Here is a 24093-nt window from a genome sequence, read left to right as displayed (position 1 = left end):
GCGGGTTATAGAGGGTTATGGAGAAAGCGCAGGTCGACGAAGAGGACCGTGCGCAGTATCACGGACCCGGAGGGATGAACGAGGGGGAGGGTGGTTCCATGCTATCGCGCTTTCGGAGGAATGGGAAGGGGGACGTGTTCGGTGAGGGGGCTGACGCACGCCGACTGCTTCGCCAATCCTGGTCAAGCTCTCGGAAACGCTTCTGCGCCGTTGGGGCTTCATCCCTACGCGTTTCACGTCCTATCGTCATATATAGAAGGAACGAAGTCAGTGGTGGTTCTCAAGAGGGTGCTAGGGGTGGCGGAGGTGAACGGTGGCGGGGAGGTCTCCGCGGGCAGACGTTTCAAAGCTAGCCCGACGTAGAGACACGTCGAGACGCCCCTGCCATCGGGAGCCCCATCGGTCTACGTAAGTATATTCTTGGATTAACGAAATATTGAAATCTCGCACTGAACATCTCTTCATTTCGGCACACTCTCTGCCATCTCATTTCCGGCCTAGGTATTTGTCTTTTTATCGCGACTCGTTCGGTCAAAAAGGGGAAAAGTGTCATGCATTCGTTGAAACAATCGTGTTGCAGTGTAGTTTGAATAATCGTTTTTTCTCACTCAACATTTCTCGGGTTTCGCGTGTGTTTCACTTAAATTTTTCAACTTTTTCTCCTTAACGATTAGAACATGTTCACCGGAAATGGAGGGCTTCCGAAGCAAACCCATCACCAATGTTCTGCATTTTCGTTTCGATTGATTTTTTCCATCCGTATATTTCCGGGCTCTAATTTTATTGTGTTGGTATCGATCATAGTGCATTTCGAGACGAGTTTCGCGCTGCTGCATAAAAGGGGAGAGAGAGAGATAATCGATAGGGTGCAGCGGACTTCCGGTTCAACGGAAAATTATTAGTGTGCCCCGGATGAAAGGCTTGCGAACAAACATCTCGCGGGCTTGTTCTGTGTTCAAGAAAAAGTACGACCTTGCCAATCGAAACTTTCAACTTTTTTTGTCCTCAACCTCTCCTACTTTCCACTCGTTCCTTCTCTCTCCTCTGACTATATTTTTCATCCTGCTTCCTACTCCACTTTACAATATCGAGCTCACGATAATTTTATTCGTTTCCGACGATACTTACCGGTGGATACCGAAGGCGACACTGCAAATTGCTATTATTAGAGATTGAAGTGCTATATTCGTGAACTTTCTTCGATATTCACTCGTGCTATAAGATACACTTCGAAAGAAAGGGTATAAAAGTTCCGCGTTTATATTGGTATGGAATATTGATATATGTAGGCTACGATGCAATTGCCGCTTGGGTCGGGAAACACCTACTAATTCGCGCGATGAGGGAGTTCGCAGGGAAGTTGTCTCAGGAACTGTGCTAGGAGTACGGTAGTAGATTGAAAGAGGCAAATTCTTCGATCAAATGCGATTGTAGCGTCACAGGAAAGCCTCGGTATATTTCAATTTTTGCACACGTTGTAGACGGCATTTTTTTGATGGATCCTGAGCATTTTTAATAAGTGAATGATCCCTTCATTTTTTCGGGAAAATAAGTTTATTAATGTGAATGGAAAATGGATTCGTTGTTACAGGCTCGGTAGAGGACTCGGTTGAAAAGGTGGAGGGCCCGGGGACACAAGGAGTGAAGGAGGAGCCGTCGAACGGGTCGAAGGACGAGGGAGTCCCCGACGTCGGAACGACGCTGAGCGGCTTACTCGCCGGACTTCCGGCATTAGCGGGGCCCCAGCGTCTCGCTAATTCCCTCAGGCAAAAGTTGACCAACAACTCCGGTGAGTATGGCATTTGAAAAAGCAATACACCCCGATACGGTTTCTCTCTGTTTCGGACTATGATTCGAGTATTTCACATGTTCGAAGCGATCGGTTTTATTGAGAGGCTGCAAAGAAGCAACGATTCGGGCTTAACGATTCGTTTCATTTTCATTTTCTATTTTATTAATTCGTCTATGAAACAACGAACGACGGTTAGCGTTACCAGCCACGAAATTTTGTTTTCTGCCTCGTTTTTTTCCTATTCGCTGTTCTTGTAACGCACCCTGGACGAGAATGAGCCATCATCAAACTGGCCCCTTCGACGGTCCACGGATTTATGATTTAACGAAATTTCTCTCTTAACGTGCTTTCGCGCATGAACGAATGCTGTAGTACTTGATGTATATAAAGTAAGAAGCGCACACGGTGCGGATAATGCCTACGATCAATCGACGACATTAGACATTATTAGTCTGGCATTAACTCATCATTTGTCAACCACATAGCCTTCGCTATGACAATCAGATAATCATTACCACTTTTAGTTTAATTCACAAGCGATTAGCTTGATGATCATTAACGAATAGAATGGGGGAAAATAAATAATGAATAATCACGATCTTCGGCGTATGGACACGTGTCGAGCTATCGCACACTTGACATCAAACATTTGTCAGTTATGTATCGGACACCTGTCTGCTCAAGTGTCGAATCACCCGGTGATGAAAAAAAAAAACAATTTCTGTTGTCGGTATGACTTGTTTTCTCCGATTCGTATCTATGCTAGGAGGGAACGAAAGAGAAAAAATAATGGTTAGCCTCAAGTAACAATAGCACCTGGACAAATATTTTGGGGTGCTGGGCTACAGATCGATGATCGGGGGTGCAATCACCTTTGGTTCGACCCCTCTTCCTCCATCACTTCCCTCTCCAGCAGGTTTGGTGGAAGGCGTCCGTGAGGCGAGAGATGGAAGTAGGTATAGGCTCGGGGCACGAGCTCGTTTTTCGCTCGGGTCCGGGTTCGGGGTTGCGCAGTTTTGGGTTGCGTGCGATATACCAGGCCGGGCCAGGGCTCCCTCTTATCAGTTAAATTGCTTAATAAAACCGAAAATGTGTGAAAACGTTGTTGGCCCAGGCCGTGAATAAGTGCGACTTTTGAGCTGGGGAAGAAATGTGCTGGATGGAAGGGGCAGACTTTCGGTATTTATCGCGATAAAATATCTCATTTATTTACAAAAGACGATTACGTTCTGAACAGCACGAGACAAGGGACTGAAAAATATCACGCGATAACGGAAAGTCTCCAAATAAGAGAAAAAAATTAAAATAAAAAAAAAAAAAAAATACATTAGTACCGGTAGGCAATCGTCGAAGCTAACCGGTTTTACGGTTATTTGTTGTAGGTTACCCCCGGCCCGGCCTGATGCGCGCCGCTTCAATCGAGAGCCCACCGTCATCGTTCCCAAGGTCACCCCGGGTCCCGGACTTGATCGAGATTAGTGCATATTGAAATTACGCTCACGATACAACACGAAAAAAGTAGCATCAACTACAAAACCGAAACAAACATATCCGGGCGTGAAAGTGAGGATTGATAAATTGGAGGAATATGGAACACGTAGAAAGAAGGAAAAAAAATCAAGCGCATCGTTGAAAAAATACAAGGAAGAAAGGGAGAAAAAAATACGCAAATTCTTATCGTTAGTTTATACTGTCAAGGCTGAATAACCGGTTAAAGATGGACACGAAAATACCGATTCTCAATATGGAGATTAGGGAGGCGAAAGAGATCGTCTGGGCGAAGCTCCAGGAGCCGCAGTCCCAGAAGAGGCTCGTGCTCGTCATCGTCTCCGTGGCACTTTTACTCGACAACATGCTTTACATGGTAATAGTGCCGATATTACCGGACTATCTGAAAGCCGTAGGAGCTTTTGATGACATGGATGGGAACGCTGATCTCAACTACACGGGACCACGAAGCCATCAGGGCCAGGATTCGGCAACGGGTGTTTTGTTCGCGTCAAAAGCTATAGTGCAGCTGATGGTTAATCCATTCTCAGGTGCACTAATCGATCGAATTGGTTACGAAATTCCTATGATGATAGGATTGTGCATACTGTTTTTATCGACAACTGTATTCGCTTTCGCTGGCAGTTATTCAGTTCTCTTTTTCGCTCGAAGTCTGCAAGGCGTTGGTTCAGCGTTTGCCGATACGTCAGGACTGGCCATGATAGCCGATCGTTACACCGAAGAAAACGAGCGATCGCAAGCGCTGGGTATCGCACTAGCATTCATAAGTTTCGGTTGTCTCGTGGCGCCGCCTTTTGGAGGCTCGCTTTATCAGTTCGCCGGCAAGCCAATGCCATTCCTGATCCTAGCGCTCGTCAGTTTGGCAGATCTTTTCATGCTTTTCCTCGTGATGAAACCGTTGAAGGAGCAGCTTACCGATAGCAGCCAGAAAGAACAGCGTCCGACGATACCGATCTGGCGACTGTTCATCGATCCTTACATAGCGGTTTGCGCCGGTGCTCTGATGATGTCAAACGTTGCATTGGCGTTTCTCGAGCCGACCATCGCACTGTGGATGGAAGATAACATTACGACGGACAATTGGAAAATCGGTATGGTGTGGTTCCCGGCGTTCTTTCCCCACGTATTCGGCGTTATAATAACGGTCAAAATGGCCAAAAAGTATCCGCAGCATCAGTGGCTGATGGCGGCGCTAGGTCTTGCCTTGGAAGGTTTCTGCTGCTTCATAGTACCTTTCTCTACTTCGTACACGTTTCTCATGTTACCGATATGCGGGATATGCTTTGGTATAGCCCTCGTCGATACAGCACTTCTACCTACGCTTGGTTATCTCGTTGACGTTCGCTATGTCTCCGTTTACGGGAGTATTTACGCCATAGCAGATATATCTTATAGCGTGGCCTACGCCGTCGGACCGATAATAGCCGGCGGGGTCGTCGATGCCATTGGTTTTCCCGCGTTGAACATCGGCATCGCCTTTTCCAATCTGCTGTACGCACCGGTATTGTACTACCTTCGACACATCTATGACTTCAAACCGTTCCAGGATGAGGCAAATATCTTGATGCAGGATCCACCGGACAAAGAATATCAAACTTACGTCCTTCAGGAGCAAAGACCCATCAGCGGTGACGTTGGTAACCACTTGAAACAAGGAGCGAGAATGGAAACGAACATTGATCAAGAGACGGGCTATCAAACGATGCAGGAATATGATCAGTCCTCGGGCTATAATCGCAACGCCACATCGACGGGCTGGGATCAGTCCACGGCCAATTACGACCAGCAGCAAACTTACGAGCAGCAAGGAACCGGTGGCTATGCACACCAGCCTGGATATGGACAGCCTCAACAACAGCCAAGTTACGCCAGTCAGCCAACGGGATACGTGCAGGAAAGGAGCTTCGCTCAGGAGTCCAGAGACCCAAGAGTGTACAATGCTCCAGCGAGTGAACCCCAAGCTGATCCAAATCCTTTTAGGAGACCGCCTCCGCCGGATGTTGAGCAAAGGTCAACCGGTGGTGACAGCAATCCCTTCAGACAAGGAATGTACTAGTGTGTATCCTCGAGTTATAAGATGAAGCGCTATCGCGCCGAAGCTGTGATGGACGCCGGGAGGACGACGTACGGGTCTAAGCTTCGAGATAATAATAAGTCTTCGTGTGGCCCAGGCTTCCATATATAGAGTACTTATATCTACATAAAACACACACACGCACACACACACACACACACATACACACATACACATCGATCGGATATTTGCTTCAACGACTCGCAGAAACTGAAAAGTCCGGACGTCATGGAGCTCTGACATCACAACCAAGCAGTCTGTGATCGTGCGGATTTTTTCGTGTTCCTGTATTCCGGTGTGTCTACCGTTTGTGCTTGAACCCACGTTCCATAAAGTGTTACATCAGTGCGAATATATTTCTGGAGAGTTGCAACGAGAGGGTGAAATAAAAAAATAAAAAAATCAGTGATGTCGTGCTAACGTTCCATCGAGCTTTTCGTCCGAGGATATGTGTCAAGAATGTGATTCAAAATGGCGGAGTCTGCCGGAAAGTGGAAGTGGTTTAGGGGAAAGGGGTGCTGTTAAACGTCGTTTCCACGGCGAAGATAAAGGAAGCCGGCGTCTGACGAACGGTAGGTCGCCCAGATTAGGTGAGAAGACGGAAAACAACGGATTCGTGCTCTCGATCTTACATTCATGTAAGCGTCCGAGTATTTGTCTTCGTGAATTTACGAAAATGCCCGGGATATTGTGAGAGTGAGAAAACGATCTGATGAAAAAATAACTTCTGGAATCGGAGGGTACCAATCAGCATAAACGTACCCCTGGCTTCCGGTATCGCGACATACTATAGCGATATTATTTTGTTCATTAATGATAAATCTTTCGTTGATAAGAACGAAAAGAAGAAAAAAACAAACAAATTATTTGCTGCTGAACCAGGATAACATATCAGGCTTCGGAAGCCCCGAGTAAATCCTCACGCATTATCGAGTTTTTACCGGGGACTATACGAAGCCCAAAAATCTAGTCCGTAAGTCGTTAAGTTTAGAAAAATAGGTGATGAATGATGAATGAGTGAACGAGATGCGAATTAAGATCTGTCCGAGCATCACTAATTTCATGTATAAAGCATATATGCGAGGCATCTCATGCCAACTCGTGAATGAATTTTGAAATGGCTTAACTAATTGAGCTTTATTCGTTTTTTATTTGACCGGCTCCTACAAATCAATGGCAAGTAGAGAAATTACGGTTTCTGTAATATCGGTACTAACGAAAATCGTAATTACCTTTGAGTCAATCGTTGAATGATTTGTTGACGCAATGCAGTGCCTCTTTTACTGCGTCTTAGCGTTAAACTTTAAATTTAATTTCCAATCAGATATATATAACGTTAAAACAAAGTTCTTCGAATTGAATTTTTGGAGTGTCCGCGATTGAATCGCATAGAATTTTCCGTTTTATCCCACATTGCACAGGCCTTGACACCAGCCATTTTAGACAGATTCAATTTTTGTCTTAATTCGGGGCAGCGAGTGATTGGATTTCGATACATGAAAAAAACTATTTTTCAAAACTTCTGATGATCCGATTCGATTGAAATCTTTTCGTATTCTTTCCTTTGAAAAATGTTTTATTCTCGTATGGTTTATCAAAAAATAAAATTAAAAAGAACTGAGTTAATGTATATGTAAATTTACACATGAAACTGGGAGTGCGGAAACTTTGTTTTCCGGATAATAAAACAATGAGGAGAAAAGAATAGGTGTATGATGAACCGAGTATCACTTGGATACTTTGGATTGACGAATGTGTAATATTATCATAAATAATCAACCTGTGCGGGCTGATCAGCCAAAGGTATGAACATATCCGTATTTTTATGACGATCCTTTTCTAATTAATAAATACTTGATTTTATCACAGTTAGAAGAGCTGCTCTCAATTGGCATTGGGAGTGAGTTAACGTTGTAGTATATCAAATACATAGAATCGATATATATATACAAATTTGTAATTAATTATTAGTGTTTATGAAGATCGACGTATGCATGACGACTGTTCCTTTGTCGAATAATTTTCTTTATTTCCGAATATAATTTTTCAAAATGCAAAGTGTCGCAAAGTGTCGCCGTAAGACTCAAGATTGCATTTTTCGATTTTTTTTTCACGGTTGTGGACAGACGAGTAACACATATTTCGTACTTGGAAGGTCCAAAAGTGTTGTACGTTTAAATGAAGAAACCCCACGAGTCATGAAAAATCGTAAATTAAATTTGACTCTATGTAGCGATGTTGTTCTAGCGGTACACTTCAATGCTCATTGTTTGCTGCGAAATAATAAAATATATTTAGTAGTTATTAAGGAAGAACGTTCGAATAATTTCATTTGCATAAAAAATCAAGTATTCGAGTTTTCAGTGTCTGGGCTTTTCGTTCGAATTGCCTGTTAAATCAATGTCACGAATTAAGATAAGAATTGATAAATAAATGTAAAAACGTAAAGAAAAAAAATGATCATGAAAAAGGAAAAGTATCGCTTTCTCGTTTCAGTGTTGCTCATTTAATTGGGTTAACAAAAATACCAAAAATTTGGTAAAAAAAACCCGCGCGAAAATATATGCTAAACAAATGTGGTATACAGCTAACAAGTAGTATGAAAAATACAATAAATATAATGCTGTTTGATAGGTTCGTAGCATAGTTGGAGGAAAGAGACGATTATTATTGTTTTATTAACTTATTCGTTTTCAACATGGAAGAAGTACAGAAGAGCGATTTTATAGTGCAAAGCATGTCGATCGTGTACGGCGAGTACCGTTCAATCGAAGTAACGGAAAAAATACAGAGTATTATTTCTGTCGTGCTTTGCCTTCGACTCGAGTATATGTACTGCCATAACTTTTTTCATACTCTCTATATGCTTTTCTTTGAGCTGGCCTCACCGAACGCAAACTCCCTTCGCGGTAGCAATTCACGAACCATTATTTTCGATTGCTATTATATCGATGTACCTAACAGTAAATAGTATACACATATATATACGTACGTATATATATGTATCTTTATATACATATTTACATATGTATATAGATACATATGCATAATACGTAGATATCTATACATGCATATACAAGAGAAAAATGCATAAATTGCATGTATGATTATAATATTAAGATGTATGACGTTGAAATTTGTAACGTTGGAGTCCAACGAAACGATTTGAAAAAACTTTCAAATAATTCCAGTAAATCTCCAATCTTGTTCCCTGTCAAATTTTCAATTCGTAGTTTTTCAATCCACACCAATGATTCGTGAAATAAATCATTTGTGAATTACAAATGTATTGTTCGTTCATTTCGTTGGACTCGAACGTTGCAAACGTTCAGCCTCGTTAGGGCGTAACCTCGTAGCTAATTTCGAACTAATTAATATATCACTTGTAAATAATGTAAAAGCCTCTCCTTATTCCCGTAATTTTCGTTCCTCTCCCGTTCCCTCATCCAAATATCCGTTTCCTCGTGTCCCAAACACCCGTTAGAAATTTCTCGCCTACTGTACAATATACCGCGTTGTATACTTGATACTTATAGCTCATATATATTATGGTTCGTAATATAAAATTAAAACTACTATTCATTATCATTGAAGAGTCATTTGGTTGCTTGAAAACAATAAATTTCCATGCAACGAGTCAACTATTATTTCATACATGGAACGAACGTTCGAGTATGAAATTGAAAATAATGTGAGGGTGCGTAGTTCATCCGTAAACGTTCCATTTTCTCGGAATTATATTGGCGAGGTGCTGAGGGTAAAATCGTTTTTATCATCATATTTTAGCATGAAAGTATAAATTTATAAAATCACTTGAAGAACCATATTAATGTAGAGAAAGAGAGAAACGGAGAGAGAGAGAGAGAGAGAGAGAAAATAATGAAAAAGAAAAAAATAATTTCGACACATATCGTACGACCCTCGTGCGTGATACGCCCCTGTCGATCGTGTCTATCGTACTTGATAGAGCTGCGCAATAAGTTGAAGAAGAAAAAAATGAATAACCATTATTCGAATCGTGAGGAGTTTACGTACGAGTGTAGTTCCCGTATAAACGCACTCACCTGTGCATAATACACAGAAAAATATATATACATATAAATATAACACGCGAGAACAACAACACGACATATACATGACAAACATACAAACACAGACAAAAATAGTACATGCGTATAAGACGTGAAAAAGGAATGAAAAAAAATCGCATTAAAAAAAAAAAAAACACTCGCAAGGGCATCTATACACATGTATATGTATGTATATTTAATGGAGAAAAAAGGAAAGTAATACGAAGTATCGAATTGCGTATGTATTGAAACAAAAAAAAAACCTATGAACACTGTAATGTCGTTGAACTGGTTATTAAAGATGTCATTGTTACCGAAGCGTATCTGGTGATGCATTTATTCCCTTTTCCTATTTTCTCGTTCATCACTCCTTGCCGCGCGCGTATGCTATTGCGCACGAAATTGAAAAAACTCGCTATGAAAATATGATTAAAAAGAAAATATTTTCCTTATCTGTTTAAAATAAAATGCTGGGATATACGGAGATAAAAAAAATTGATTTTATTTTGCTTTGTTAAGTTTTCCTTCGATTAGTCAGTGTGACAAACCGTCGTAAATTGACTTTGAAAATCGTGGGCGAAGGGTTGTTTCTTCGCTTGGATCATAACGGATATGAGAAGAGTGGCATTGTTGCGGTTTGAAAGAATAAAAAAAGTTGTGAAGTTCAGTTCTTGAGTGGCAGGCTCGGGGCAACCTCACGGTGTCGTACACGATTAATTCGTAAGCCGATATACTCGAGTGTGTTAACTTCACTCGCGTGTGTCGTTCCACGCTTGCAGCTTGCCGGTGAGAATAGTTTCGTTAAGAGGCTTAGCGAGGCTATTCCTATCCCGGTGAGCTCAAGAGACCACGCTGCTGTTGCGCTCTCATATGCATTTTCGATTGCTCGGACACAAGTCAATTATTCCAATCTCTTCCATATTCCCATAAGCGGCTCCGCCTGCTGCCTTAACTATTGATAGAGCTTTTCGAAATTATTCCATTCGATTTATGTGAACTTTGACACTTTTTATTTTCATCGTATGCTCATCGTTCGCGAAATACTTTTACGTTTTATTTCTCTTGCTTCGAGTGCTCTCCAGTATTTGTACCAAGAATCATATTTCCGTGGCTTTGTGTCACCAAGTTTTCTTGTATTATTTATGAGCCATGCGAAAGGTCTTCGTGCACGATGAAATAGAACGAAAGTTAGTGTGTCCGAGCGCGACCGCGACGAAGGAAAATACAACGCGATGTTCGCGTGACGCTCAAAGTCGATTTTAAAAAAGCTGAATTTCACGAAGGTTGCCTATAGGTTGGTACGAAATTAGAAGAAATTACGTGGAAAATGCCAAGAAAATAATATCATGACGGCAACGTATGTGGAAAAAAAATTTTACTGAAAATTCTGTTGAAAAAAAAACAACACCACGATCGACCTATGACGCAATGTCTTAACGAGTGCTTCGATAAGCTTCGTTGCAGTTAGAGGGCATGCATAAAACGAGCAGGACCGAGATGTGAGCCCAACGTTACTCGAGGGTTGAAAAGGCACTCAGGTATATCGCGGTGTCCACAAAGGCACGTGTGCACGTCGATAAATTCGAGTGTAATGAAAACAGAAAAATACTTTTATAAGACGCATCGTGAGCAGGAGGGTCCGAACAATTCATACGGTACTTGAGATCTGGTTAATAATACGAGGCGAAAGAGTAGAGAGCGATTAAGCAGGCCAGAAGGAAGTTGTACGGGGTGAGTGAAACAGAGAGATACAAGATCGTAGAAGTTTGAAGGGGTGATAGGGGAGAGACTAGAATTTCTGTGGGTCCCAGTGTCAACGTAACCCCATCAAAATGTAATAATATTTATATTAGGGCGCGGTTCGCGACGAGGGGTGCGGATCGTTGCAAGTTCGAGGGGGTTGATTTTCGTACGCGTTGCGGGGGTGCGAGAGAGCGGAATGTGTTCGAGAGGGTGAGCTCTGATGTCACGGTACTTCGTGTTCTACCTCATACATGTAAATATACGTGTGTATGAAACTTCGTACTTATACGGGGTGTCCTGGGAACTCCCGAATGACCGTTGCGAATGAGCCAAAACGATCGTACGTTATTTTGTTCAGCAGAGGCTCCGGAGGAAAGCTCTGAAGGGGATGTAGCGGCAACTGCGGAGATCGCAGCCTCTCGATTATCCATGGTGAGACATAAATCTTCTCCTCGATCAAGATCTGAATCTCGCGGTGGCCGAATTACCACGATCGATGTCACATTACACGACTTTGGAGGCAATGATGCTAGAGATAAACGTTGTATTTAATACGATATCATTACTTATGCGATTCGTATCTGATACCAACGCCGCAGGTCCTCATATACGTATGAATTTTGATATTTTCCGTCCCTTTAATTCTAAACAGCTTTTTGTGGATAGCAAAAAGTGATACACGTAAGAACTACATTTCGTTTTGTTTTCGAATGTTATTCATCGTTACCGATAAGTGGAAATATATTGTAAATCACAAATTTTTACTGTCAGCATAGTAAATTCTGTGATAAATACACGAATATACACTAAAACATTTTACCATTAATACAGATTTTTTTCAGGGTTTCCCGAGCACACTTAACAGTATAAAAATTTCAAAGTGACTGAAAACACTCTTGAGTCTTTTGAATAAAAGGTATGGATATTGGTCTTTTTACTATGGTGAATAGAACAATTCTTATATTATATACTGCGCTTCGAATTGATGCTGCAATCCAGTACGTATGCTGGAGGGGTAAAAGTTATAAACGAACATGGAAGATTTTGATGTTCGGCTCGGAAACACATAAATTTATTAGGTTTCTTCGTACGTATTCCGGAACGTTGATCATTGTTTTACTTTTTTCATTGGTACGCTTGCGAATAATGTCATAAAAAAATGTCATGATATATTAAGCATTCTTGAAGTTATACTAGAAAAATTAGGGAGAAAACTGAAAAAGGCTCAAGCAGGGGAAATTTACCGTGTTCTCTATGAATCCATCAGACTAGTTTTGGGCTATGAAAGTTAATAATTATAAAAATAGTGATGCTAGTAACGTTTCTGTGACAGAAAACACGAATATAAGATTAAACTCACTGGCAGAATATGCTCTAATAGAATTCGAAGGTTGTATCGATCGGTTCAGAATAATAATTCATGCTCATTGATATCACGCCTCGTATCACCGTACCCAGCAGGGTTTTGTGATCATCACAAGCGACATAAAAACTGCGGTCATCGCTCTGCAGGTCGTAGACTCGAGGAAGATGATTTTCGATAAATTTGCATGCTAGTTTGATTGTAATTTACAAGAGATTGTCCATTTGTGTGAAAGTGAGTGCTCGTACATGCCGTTAATAGAGTTAATGAAACCGGCGAGACGATGAGAAGAGGAGATACGCGTCATTCGGCAGTGATGTTGCGGGTACGGGCGCGTTAGTAGAGGCGAGAGGCTTTCCGGTAATCCCCAAATCCGATTATTCGCCTCATCGGTCCTCGACAACACAAGGTCCGCGGCAACCCTCCTTACAAACGTTCAATCAATGTTTTTTTTACCCTCTGCCTCTTCTTGCTTCTCTTTTCCTTTGCCGCACGTGCTCTTTTATTTCCTTTTACACTTTGGATCGTGGACGCGCATCCCCTCACGATGTTCTTTTCTCAGCTGAGTGAGCTATCAGCTCTTCCGACGTCCCGGCATCGACGCGAGGAACGCGACTGTCTATTAGTTCAAAGAACGCCGAAACGTTCGCATCCATTTGGAAGAACCGGAAGCGTATATTCACACAAATGCACGTTGTTCCGTGCTGAAGATCTACGAGAATAAGTTTGCGGAGAAACTCGAAGATGACATGATTATGAGTAAAAGCAGCGAAGAAGGGCGAAAGAATTTATGGAGCTCTGTACGATTCGCGATCAATTAAGGGGTTCCTGATGCTTCTGGTTGGAGCTGTTCCTGTGCACCGCAAGACGCGCTCGCACCCCAACGCCTGTTCCAACACCCTCGAGGAATGCGCGTAGCTGTCCGCTCGAATCTCGTCGAACCAGATCAAGTCTCGGAGTCGCTTATACCACTGTCAATTAATCGCGCCTGGCTATTCTCGAAGGGTCCCGGCCACGAGCAGGCTCAGGGAATTCACAACCTCAGAAAAGATGTTTCGAGAAGATTGCGATGAAAGCTAATCGCGGTGTTGTTCAATTCTGCTTGTTTGGAACGTCAGCTTTGACGTCAACGATCACCAAACTTTAAACGATTACAGGAAACTTCGAAAAGTTATCGAAATACTTGCACGATTCTCGCAAAAACGATGAAGAATGAAGGAAGCGAAGAAACATGTAGATGGAACGAGAGAAAAAATAATAGCTTTAATAAAATATCAATATCCGGAAAGCCATGGAAATAGAACAACCGTAATTCCATCGTTCCCTCCAGTTCGTTATGGAACGAACTGGAGTCTATTATTGTTTTCGTTTCATTTCTCCGGTCGATCGAAAGAGGAGAGCGCAACGAGGCGATGCAACACGAGTGGCCGGGGGAATTCGATAATTACAAAGGGCAACACGTCTGGGAGAGGGTGATTTTCGGGCGGGTGGTTGAGAGAGGACGAAACGAATGATCTCACAATCGAAGTAAAAGGGACAGGACTAGCGTGCAGGCAGCTCCAAGCTCAGAGGGAACTTGATCCAAGGCCAGAGGCGAATCGCGTGAATAAATAACTATTTTGGGGTGCGTAGCCATGGAGACACGCGAGCGTTCAATCCGACTGCCGAATCACCCCTCTTCCTCTCTCTTTCTCGTTTCTCCCTCACTCGCAGCGTACAACCTTCCGTGGACTAACTGACTAACAATGCCTCCATTTAAAACGCCTAAAACAACGCTAATGTGACAGCCACACCTATATAAATGCGTGAGCTCTTCGAAAAACTGAGAAACCAACATGAACGGGTAATTAGAACTCGTACGAAATAAGCCTAATCTCAAAGTCATGAGTTTCCTATTGGAGTTCCGAGCCTGGCCGACGAAGCGTGAAAAGACCGGAAGCCCTTGTCGCTGCACCGCGAACGAGTGAAACATAACTCGAGTGAGTCGCGCAGATCGAAAGATATACGCGTGTCCATAGTTCGCAAGGGATGAGGGTCGACGTTCTTCCGTGCAAGGATGCTGGGTATTTGGAGCTCCCGTGCTTTTGCCGTTTGCCGATAATGTTCCGGCTCTATCGGATGATTTATCAAACGCGCGTAGATGTTCCAAGGGGGTGACCGTCAGCATCAGCAGGCTAGCTCCTGAGGGTGGAAATTGACAAATCGTCGACGAGCTTCGAGGTGGAGGAAAATATACGTGTTGAGGAAAACAGGCCTGTGAGAAATCCAGGCTTGTGCGATCGTCCTCTTTCTCACACTTCCATAATACTTCGTTTTTTTCGGACTTCTGTGCACCTTTTGTGTGGGTGTGTGCTAGTTTTGTGGACGTACGATTGCAGCTGAGACTCATCTCCGTAGGCGAGCGCGAACAGGATGGAAAAAATTGTCTGGGATTCGTCGAGTTTGTCGGTGTAACATCTTGAGTCATCAGCTCACACGATCCCCGCGCCAAGATATATATCGTTTCGATGAATTACTAAAGCGTATCTACAACCGACGGAATAACAGCTGTGCGCGCATACGCAAGGACACGTGTAGCGCGTCATTATTTCTCACGTTATTCTCCGTCTCGCGATCGCCTTCGGTAAAAGTAATGCATTTTTCACGTTGCTACACTCTCCAACTCTGCAACAGCACGTATACCTGGTACAACTATTCTATGAATGCAACATTACTATGCCTCGCTACACTTTTTACAACACCGACATCAGTCATCGCGCCTATTTCGTCCCACGAGATTGGTCGATTAATGCAATGAAACGAGCTCGTTTACGATACCAGCGACACTGTCACCACATTGTCCTCGAAATAATAGACAGTGCTCCAGTTGGTTGAAACTCAAAACAAATCAAAGTATTTTCAAAAAAGGTTACCGGGTAAGGGAAATTGATTAATAAGCAATCACATGACGAAATTACAAAATAAATGTTCCGTCTATTTCACTCCTTGATATCTTGTTTACGATTTCCGGTGTAAATTTTAATGAATAGATAAAAAAATTGTTAGATATTTAGCAAAAAACAATGCTCCGCGAAATTCAGATTTACCCGAACCTCCGGGGCAATTCCTGACGGCCCTTGGGCATTAGAAATTGCTGCGCACACATCGCAAACATATTTTCGACTCGTACTTTCGCTTGTGCAACTTTGCGAGCTCACATTTCACACTCGATTCACATAAACCAGTCTACGGATGGTGAATTTTCGTATATTTCAAAACGAAAATAACTTATTTGTTTTCGCATCGTTCACTGCTACATTTATGCACTCAATATCATACGTTGGTGTTTTCTTTCATTTTTTTTTTATTTACGAGGTTACTGAAATTTGAAAAAAATCAATCGATATGGGGTAAGAGCAGAACGTCCAGAATTAGTCCAACCTGCAAAATTTCACAATTTAATTAATAATGAAAAAACAGTAGGGTAAACCCAAGTTCAAACTGCGTTAATGATTCTAATATGGAATAAGAATATTAAATTAATTTTTTAAATAACATTCAAACCGTTTATCCCGTAGTTTCATCAATTTAATGCATAGACAAAAATTAGATAAAAATGTACGAAATTTTATGATCGGTCGCTTGCCTCGAAGAAAATAAATCACTTGACATCTCAAACAATGGGAGTACACTGAACATCGGTAGGACTATCACATGAGTTTCAAGTGTCCGAAAGTGAGAGTTTCGGAATATTATACGAAATAGAGTTTCGAATAATACGAAGAATAATATTACAGAATTATAACATTTCAATTTAATTGTTTACAATGAATTTGGTCTAGTGGCTCCACCGAAATCCGTTCGAGCTGTCGCACAGCAGTACGCTCGATGTTAATTGATATTTGATAAAATAAAAAAGAGGCTTTTTCCATTGAACCCGGAATTTTGTAGGGCCTTTCCGATTTACCCTTTTCGGCACGTTCTCGTCGATCCTATGAAAAATTTATCGAGAGGACGAGCAGCTGAGTAAGAGTGAAAGAGACATAAAGCCTAAAGACAGGATCCACTTAAAAGCTTGGCGTTATAGGACGTGGTCGTGGCTCGGTTCTCACCCCTCGATCACTGCAATTCGCGTGCCCTATCTTAGCCTCGTCGCGCCTCGAGGCTAGCCGCACCCTAACAAAACGAGCAGAAGAGAACGAGGAAGAGGATAAGAGGCGGTGAGGGGAGGGAAGAAAAACGTAGAGCGTCGAGAATGCCGGGTGCGGTGTAGTTGTGGGGACGCGCTACAAACGCGTATCGTGTAAGGGGTCGGGAGAGATAAAATGAGATCGTGTCCCAGGGCCCTAGGGCGGTAAGACGGAGGAGAAAAGAAATTGGTACATCGTCCGAGAACAATGCGTGGACTATACGATGTTCTTGCTGATTCTTCTTGTAGATGGTCTTGAGTTGCCCTTCTGGGGGGAGGACACGTACTGCGAGACTGGGTCGAAGGGTGTTTTTTGGGCTTACGCTTTTGATCGATCGTCGGGAGTCGATATGGCCGAAAGTTCAATTAGCGGTGGACAATTTTTTCAAATTTTCTACTCAAATGTTCCTCGAAGCTTCAAGTATTTTCGTTTTATAAAAACGCTGAAGATGGGAGATAAAGAATGCTCACAATCAGCAGAATAAACGAATGAAAACCTGGACATTGAAGGAGACGAATGTTTCCCAAACCACGAACTTGACGCCGTCGTTGGATGAGGACATCGGTGGATCCTGCTCGACAAACGAGGCTTTGTGCCGAGCATATAAACCTAAGTACACGGTGACAAGCTAGGAGAACGTAAAAGCCCAACGGAATGGAAAAAGCTTTTAAAGGTGTTGAGCGAACGAGTTAAAAAGAGTTTGCCAAACGACCCAGTATTATTGGGAGTCAGCTGGAACGAACGTCAGGAGTTCGTACGTGACGCTGGAAAGCTTGCTGCGGTTTATCCTCGGCAGCCAACTATTAAACGCCGTGTGTATACAAAGCCTAGTTTAAGGCCAGTGGAAAAGGAACGTCAAAAATTTGCATATTCCTCTTCATTACGAGAACTGAAACCAGATTTAAAAAATAATGTTGTGTCTCATCCAACCGGGGTTGCTGCGGCTTTAGTGAGAAAAAGAAGCAAAGGAAGGTCGTAGGGTTTATAGGTTGAGAAGAAACACGACGAAAGGAACAGAAGAGAGAACACGAGCTCGAGATTTTCAGACAAAGGCCCCCACTCGAGTGGCTCGAGTGGTCGTCGCTTGAGGCATTGTTGCCCTTTACCCTTCGTCCTCCTGGGACTCCTCGTTGAGGGAGCAAAAAAAAAGAGAGAGAGAGAGGTCGTGAGTAACGACAGAGTTGTGCGAGTAGAATCCTCCTCTATCGGTGAATTTTGCACCGAAGTTGTATGGCCTTCTCTGTTTTTAACCCCTCAAACGCGCTGTGTAGAGGGGCCAGAACGAGAAAATAATAGAGAATAGCGTCGGAGGCTGGGGCTTCATGGATGAAACACTGAAACCGGAAGGAACCGGAAGTGCGGTCGTTTCACACTTGCCTGACGATTGCAGCACGCGTCCCGGTTTCTTAAGCTCACTGACTGACGATACGCGGCCGGTACTTTCTTTTGTTAAATTCTCAATCTAACCGCACAAGTCGAATGCTATAAAATAATCCCCATAGAAAATACACTCGCACCCTCGAATCACGACTCAATTCTCACCCAAGCAGGTTGCATTAGTCTTGGTAGATTTTCGCGAAAGAAAAAACTCCAGGCCGGCTGTACAGCAGCAGCACATCGTGGAGCAGAAAAGCATTACCTCGGTAGCCACCAGCGGCAAACGGCCTACCAAGTCCCAAGCCGTAAACCAACCACCCCTCTCCGTATATGTGTTCTCTCATGCTCTATGACGCTTAGACGTCTCACCATCTCGGCGGAATGGCGCAACCAAAGTACGAGCTTTTCGAGCCCCATGTTGCGATACGGGGATCCGCATAGCCATAAAACGGCATTAGCACATCCCCCATATGTCCCGCGAGGGAGGGGCTATTTATTTCTTCCTCGAAACTTAAACGGTCTATGCTAAAAGCGATGGAGAATACGAGAGGATCGAAGGATCATGAATTCATGGAATCCGAAATTGTGAGCAAAAGATTCTCTCGAGTTACGGCGAATGAAAAAATCGGGAATCTCGACACAGCTGAAATAATCGTCATGACTCTATTGAGTCGATTTCATCTGGAGCAAGCCAATTGAAATTCAGCAAAGAATGTCCTGGAGTAACTGATCGTGCGGCTGATCTCGAGGACGGAGCTCCACATCAGCGATCACACGAGTCATCGGATTCTCGAAGGAGGCAAGAGGGACTTTAACCACCGGAAACATGATCGTCCAAGTGGACGCTATGGTTTTATGACTCTCCCAGCACGGATCCAGGATTGCCGATGCCGCAATGTGCCCAGATTTCAAAATCGACCGTGATAACGAAGACGCTTACGAGTCTTTTGTAACTATTTCTCGTTTTATCTCTCTTTTTGGTAACAATGAACGAAATAAACTTGAAACGAAAACTCGGAAGGAAGTGCAGCTACAATATTGTCAAAATTGCAGTAAAAGTTATAACTTTGCTTGTTTGTTACCTTTTTTTCAAGGCGAACAAGACAGGCGGTAGGTGGACCGGAATAAAAGGTGAAATTTTCGTTTATCGTTTGCGAAAAAAACTACAAGCGTGAATAGCGGTAAAATAAGACATGAAGGAAGATGAGCAAAAAATGTGAGCGCCGTCCGGACGGCATACCCTCAGAATCCTGGGAGCCGTAAAACGAATCACCCCGCGCCAGTATTTCGTTTCATATTCTTCTCTTTTTTTGGTACGCTTGCCCACCCTCCGATAGCTTACCAAGACGAAAGAATGAGATAGTTGATGAATGCTTAGCACCCTCGCCACCTTGTCCACCAGTATGGGCAATCGCGCGACCCTCGGACCACTAGGGTGGTCGTAGAGTAACGACACGTCGTCAGTTAATCAAGCCGTTTCGTTTCTACGGGATTGGAATGCCGATTTGCCACCAAACTGTAAGCCCTTTTCGTCTCTCAACGCTGCCTCGATAGAATCATTGATTTTTTTCCATTCTTTTCTATTTTAGTAGATACGCCATTCCCGTTGTGGCAGATTATTCCACTTGGGAAATTCCGAACCTATAATTTCGGACGTTCACGCTGAACTTGAAACGTCATCCTGCTTAGCAATTTCGCTGGGGTTTTCAGAGAAGTGACATTTTAAATTGTTTCTGGAATCCACATCTGACTCCGAGCTATTTCCCTGCTACACGGAGAGCATTAAACGGTAATATTTAACGTGAAATTCACTGTTAAATTATCCGGATATATTTGACTGCGGGGACAATTTAACGAAAAATATTTATTCCAGTAACGCGCTGTAAAATTTACAATATTTTGCGGAGTTTTCAGTTTTATAATAGTAAATATTGCAGATAGTGAAATTTACGGCACGTATACTAAAATTTACAAAACGTTTGGCGAGTTTTACGGTGCATCACGGTGAAAACGGCATAAACATTTGTACGGAAATTTGTACAGTGCAGCGCGGTAAACATTCACCGCGCGACGTCAAAATTTACTAAATAGAAAAAGTTCCTACTGTCATCAATGAATATTTTTTTTTGTAGAAAAATTCAATTTCTTTCTCATAATAATATCAAGAATTGCAGCTCGTCACCGCACTATCCCAACTGGACGGTAATTTTTCAAATTTCATTCTCTCCGTGTATGATAGAAAAACTCACTTTCGAGCCAAGACAGTATCGAAGACGTTTCCGGAGCTAGAGAATCGAATCCTTCAACGCAGAAATAGAGCACTTGAATGCATCAATTTGACAGAAATCAGCTGGCCACGGATACTTTTGTCAAGGCATTCTGACCTGTTTGGGAGTACCGGACCAGTTATGGCGACGAATTACAGTGTTACAAAATAATAGTTTTTGTCGTCTCAAGAAGAATGACACGATCCTCGTAACTTTGCAATTTGGAAAAGATCTCCGAGAGCCCAGTGCTAATTTATGTAAACACTAATTAAATGACGAGTGACTTTGGCACCTGCGATGATGTCATGAACGTTACTCGCTGTTGTTACACTATCCTGGCTCAGGGCTCGGGCTCTCCTTGCCATTCGAGCGAGCGGTTAATGAGCCAATTATTTTTGATGTGTCTACCGAGGGGTTGAAGACCAGAACAAGGTCTCGTTATATGAGCCAGATCTATGGGGTTCATCGATCGTACAATTTATGTTAATTTTTATTCAAACAACAAGCTGAAGCCACGTCGCCGAAATAGGTATGCTTAAAATTTGAAGGAAGCAGAAACTCGAAGGGGAATGGTATCAGTCAATTTTCATCGTTACAGATGGGTAAATCGAAAGGAAGTTTCTTCAGAAATGTTCGAACGACTTTGCACTGCTACTGATGTGAATGGGATTGTGTCACTGGCGACTGACTTACGGTCAAAGTGTCTAGCGTGCGATCGAGAGTCGGAGCTTGAGAAATATTTACACGGATCGATCCACCCGAAAGGTGGAACTTGTTACGGTGTCTCTTCGTGCAAAGTGAATTTTTCGCTTTAACCTGGCCGGCTCAATCATCCTTACCGCTTCGAACGTTAACAGGACAAAGGCCGTCGACCATTGTCATTGAAATATTTCACGTCGAAATCCCAGGGAAGGAAGGGACGTCTGCAATTTCCGGCAGGCTAGTTTAACGATCGGGGATGCGTCGAGCCAGTGAACGTCCGAAAATCGAGGATCCCGAGACTCGTTGCCAGTTCAAAGCAAAACGAAAATACAATGGATACCAGTCTGAGAAGTCCGCGTTACATGAGACAGTTTGAGAATTTTATGCGAGCGAATACGGGGTACCAAACGCACTTAAAGTGGGAGTTAGTTTTGACTCTCCCGCACCACATCGCAGGGCGGATGCAGGGAGATAGAGACCCCTCGTAATCTCCCCCACGACTCTGAAAGCCTCGTTTAATATTTATGATTTATTTCGGTTTGATTCGACGTGCAAACGAGAGTGGGATTTGAATTCTTGATCATTTCACGGTGTAGCAGAGAATACACGGACGAGGAGGGATGGGACGTCAAATATTTGAAGCTCCTGGAGGGCAAAAAACCATCGGAAATTAAGTAAAGGCTGCTTTTGAAAATCCTTGGTGAAATAGGCTTTTGTAATCTTGAAAGTATTTCTCCAATGGCAGAAAAAAATTGATGAAAAGATAACGAATTTTGACGTTTAATCGGATCCATGCGATGAGTTCAATCGGCACTCGACACCAGAGATGAAAACTGTTATGTCCGTACAAGAAATTCCGAATTTATGAAACAATTCGGGTGAACCGAGCATCAAGAGCTTCGAGAGAGAACGGAAACTGAGAAGATGTTCCATCTGTCAGTGTCCAAAGTTGTACACGCCCCTGCCGAAAGTTTCTGCCACAAAACGAGATACAGAAGCGCGTGAAATATCGAGGGAGGGAAACTGCGTGGGGTAAGAAAGTACCAAACGACCCGACATAATTACGAGAAGTAAGTTTCCCCGTGAAACGTTAACAATTCAAACGTCTCCGCGTACGCGACCTCTATAGAGTCGTTCACTAATGTACAATCCGTTCGCGGTTCTTCCAATTCGAGGCGAAATTCCGTTTGCCTCGCAGTGTTGATTTAAGAACGAAGATCGTGGCAAAGCAAGGTCGTGACCGACGTCAAACCGCACAAAGTGACGGCCTTGCTCGCGGCCTGCGCGGGTCAAGCCTTGAGAATTTTTTAACCTACCGCGTCTTGGGTTACGTCACGAAAATTGGGTTACGGTTTGTTATGAGCACTTTTTTTCAAAGGAAGAAAAATAAGAAAGAGAGTAAGGACAAAGGACCGAGGGTAGAGTCTTTTTGCCATTTTTTTTATGACAATTCTCTCGACTGCTGTAACAATGTTATCATTAACATCGAAGCAGAACGACAGCGTTATTTTTTCGCGGTTCTACCAGCTCCCCATACGAATGACAAAGTTTTCCATACTATCTTTAATTAATAATATTGCATTTGGAAATTCTTGGAATAAATATTATTTTATAAATTAATCAAAATTTGAATGATGAAATCTGGCTTATCTGACATGGTCATGATAATCAGATAAATACGATGATGATAACTCATATTCAGTTTATAATTTAGAGAGATTTGATACAATTTCATGCAGAGGGCGAGATGTGCAAGACGAGACTCACGCACGTTGAGGTAGAGTTTCAAGATCGAGATTAATAGAAACGTGTGAGCCGAGAGTAATCCATGTCTTGCACATAACAGTCTAAAACTCAACTTAAGGTGATGGAGCAATCGCTATCTCGCCACCGTGTCGAAATTGAATATGTTCGACACGGTTCGATCAATAAAAAAAGCCCCTGTCAGCGTATTTTTGCCATCTTTTCGCGTCCGCTGACAGAGCCTTTTTTTGATTAGTCAAACGACAGCGGAGAATTTTCATTTCGAAAATTCGAGGTGAGGTTAGTCGACTGATCCATGCTCTTAAGAATCGTCAAGCTCACGTGACCAACTCAAAATCGATGGTGGCGCCTCCCGAAGTAAAGTATATGTCTAGTAAATACGGTCGCAACATGTCAGACGTCTCGCGTGTATTCTACCGGATTTCTCCGTGAATTTTTATTGAAATTGCGACAAATAAATTTCGTAATGAGCAGTGAAGTGGTGTGAATCCGGCTCTGGACTTTACCGTTGTGGCAAATGCGAGCGGCGTAAAAGGTATTTTCATAAATTCATTGCGTCGATGAGAAAAATCTGGTGTCCGAAAACTGACCACAGTCGGAATCGGTTAATCAAATCACATTTTTTGATATTTTTTATATTCATCCATCGCTGGATGACTCTTAATTAATATGAAAAACGAAACTTGCCTCGTTTAAAGGGAATATGAGATCAACAAATGAACACATTGAAGAGTTGTGCAACTGTGTTTCCTTTTCGTTTTCAATTCATATAGTCTCACATACCGATTGATAATCTCGACTCTTCTACATTTTTTTTCAAGTGAACTCGAGGGTTGCTTTCTTTTAAAAAGTTTCCTTAATAACCAGGCGAATCATCCGTATATCCTTGTTTCTTTTATTACGCGTCGATGTTCAGGCTGAGTGTGTGCGTTTGTCAAATATATTTAAAGGCAATGGGAATCTCTATATTTGATTTATTATTTTCAACAACTATGTTGAACAAAAAAATACCAAAGAATCATATTCGAAGGTCTGATCTCGGCATCTGCTGTCTGAAATTGTTTTAATCTCAATTTCGTCACGATCCATAATTAGAAAATCACACGCCCATGATCGTTGTACTCAGCGCCATGTAACCCGACGTAGAGGATTTTTGACAAAAGAATCAAGGCGCGATGGAGCACTTGTAGATCCAGGACCTTGGCCAATCTTCGTCATTGTTCGAGTGACAATGCGCACCCGTATATAAATATACCCATAGGT

General features: G+C 42.6%; 1 protein-coding gene across 1 annotated transcript; it reads left to right on the top strand.

Moving 5' to 3' along the window:
- The first annotated feature begins 269 nt into the window (after positions 1–269).
- Positions 270–9763, top strand: VAChT (Vesicular acetylcholine transporter). Its single transcript, XM_043434164.1, has 3 exons — positions 270–408; positions 1592–1789; positions 3175–9763. The coding sequence occupies exon 3, from the start codon at positions 3510–3512 to the stop codon at positions 5355–5357; it is 1848 nt and encodes a 615-aa protein (XP_043290099.1). The 5' UTR covers positions 270–408; positions 1592–1789; positions 3175–3509; the 3' UTR covers positions 5358–9763.
- Positions 9764–24093: the final 14330 nt, after the last annotated feature.

Source organism: Venturia canescens, chromosome 1, assembly GCF_019457755.1.
Source record: "Venturia canescens isolate UGA chromosome 1, ASM1945775v1, whole genome shotgun sequence".
Lineage (NCBI taxonomy): Eukaryota > Metazoa > Arthropoda > Insecta > Hymenoptera > Ichneumonidae > Venturia > Venturia canescens.
The sequence above is the reverse complement of the archived record's forward strand: the minus strand, read 5'-3'. Positions and strand labels throughout refer to the sequence as shown.

Bases quoted from the DNA above. Each gene is read 5' to 3' on its own strand.
- VAChT (XM_043434164.1), top strand. From the start codon at position 3,510: ATGGACACGAAAATACCGATTCTCAATATGGAGATTAGGGAGGCGAAA.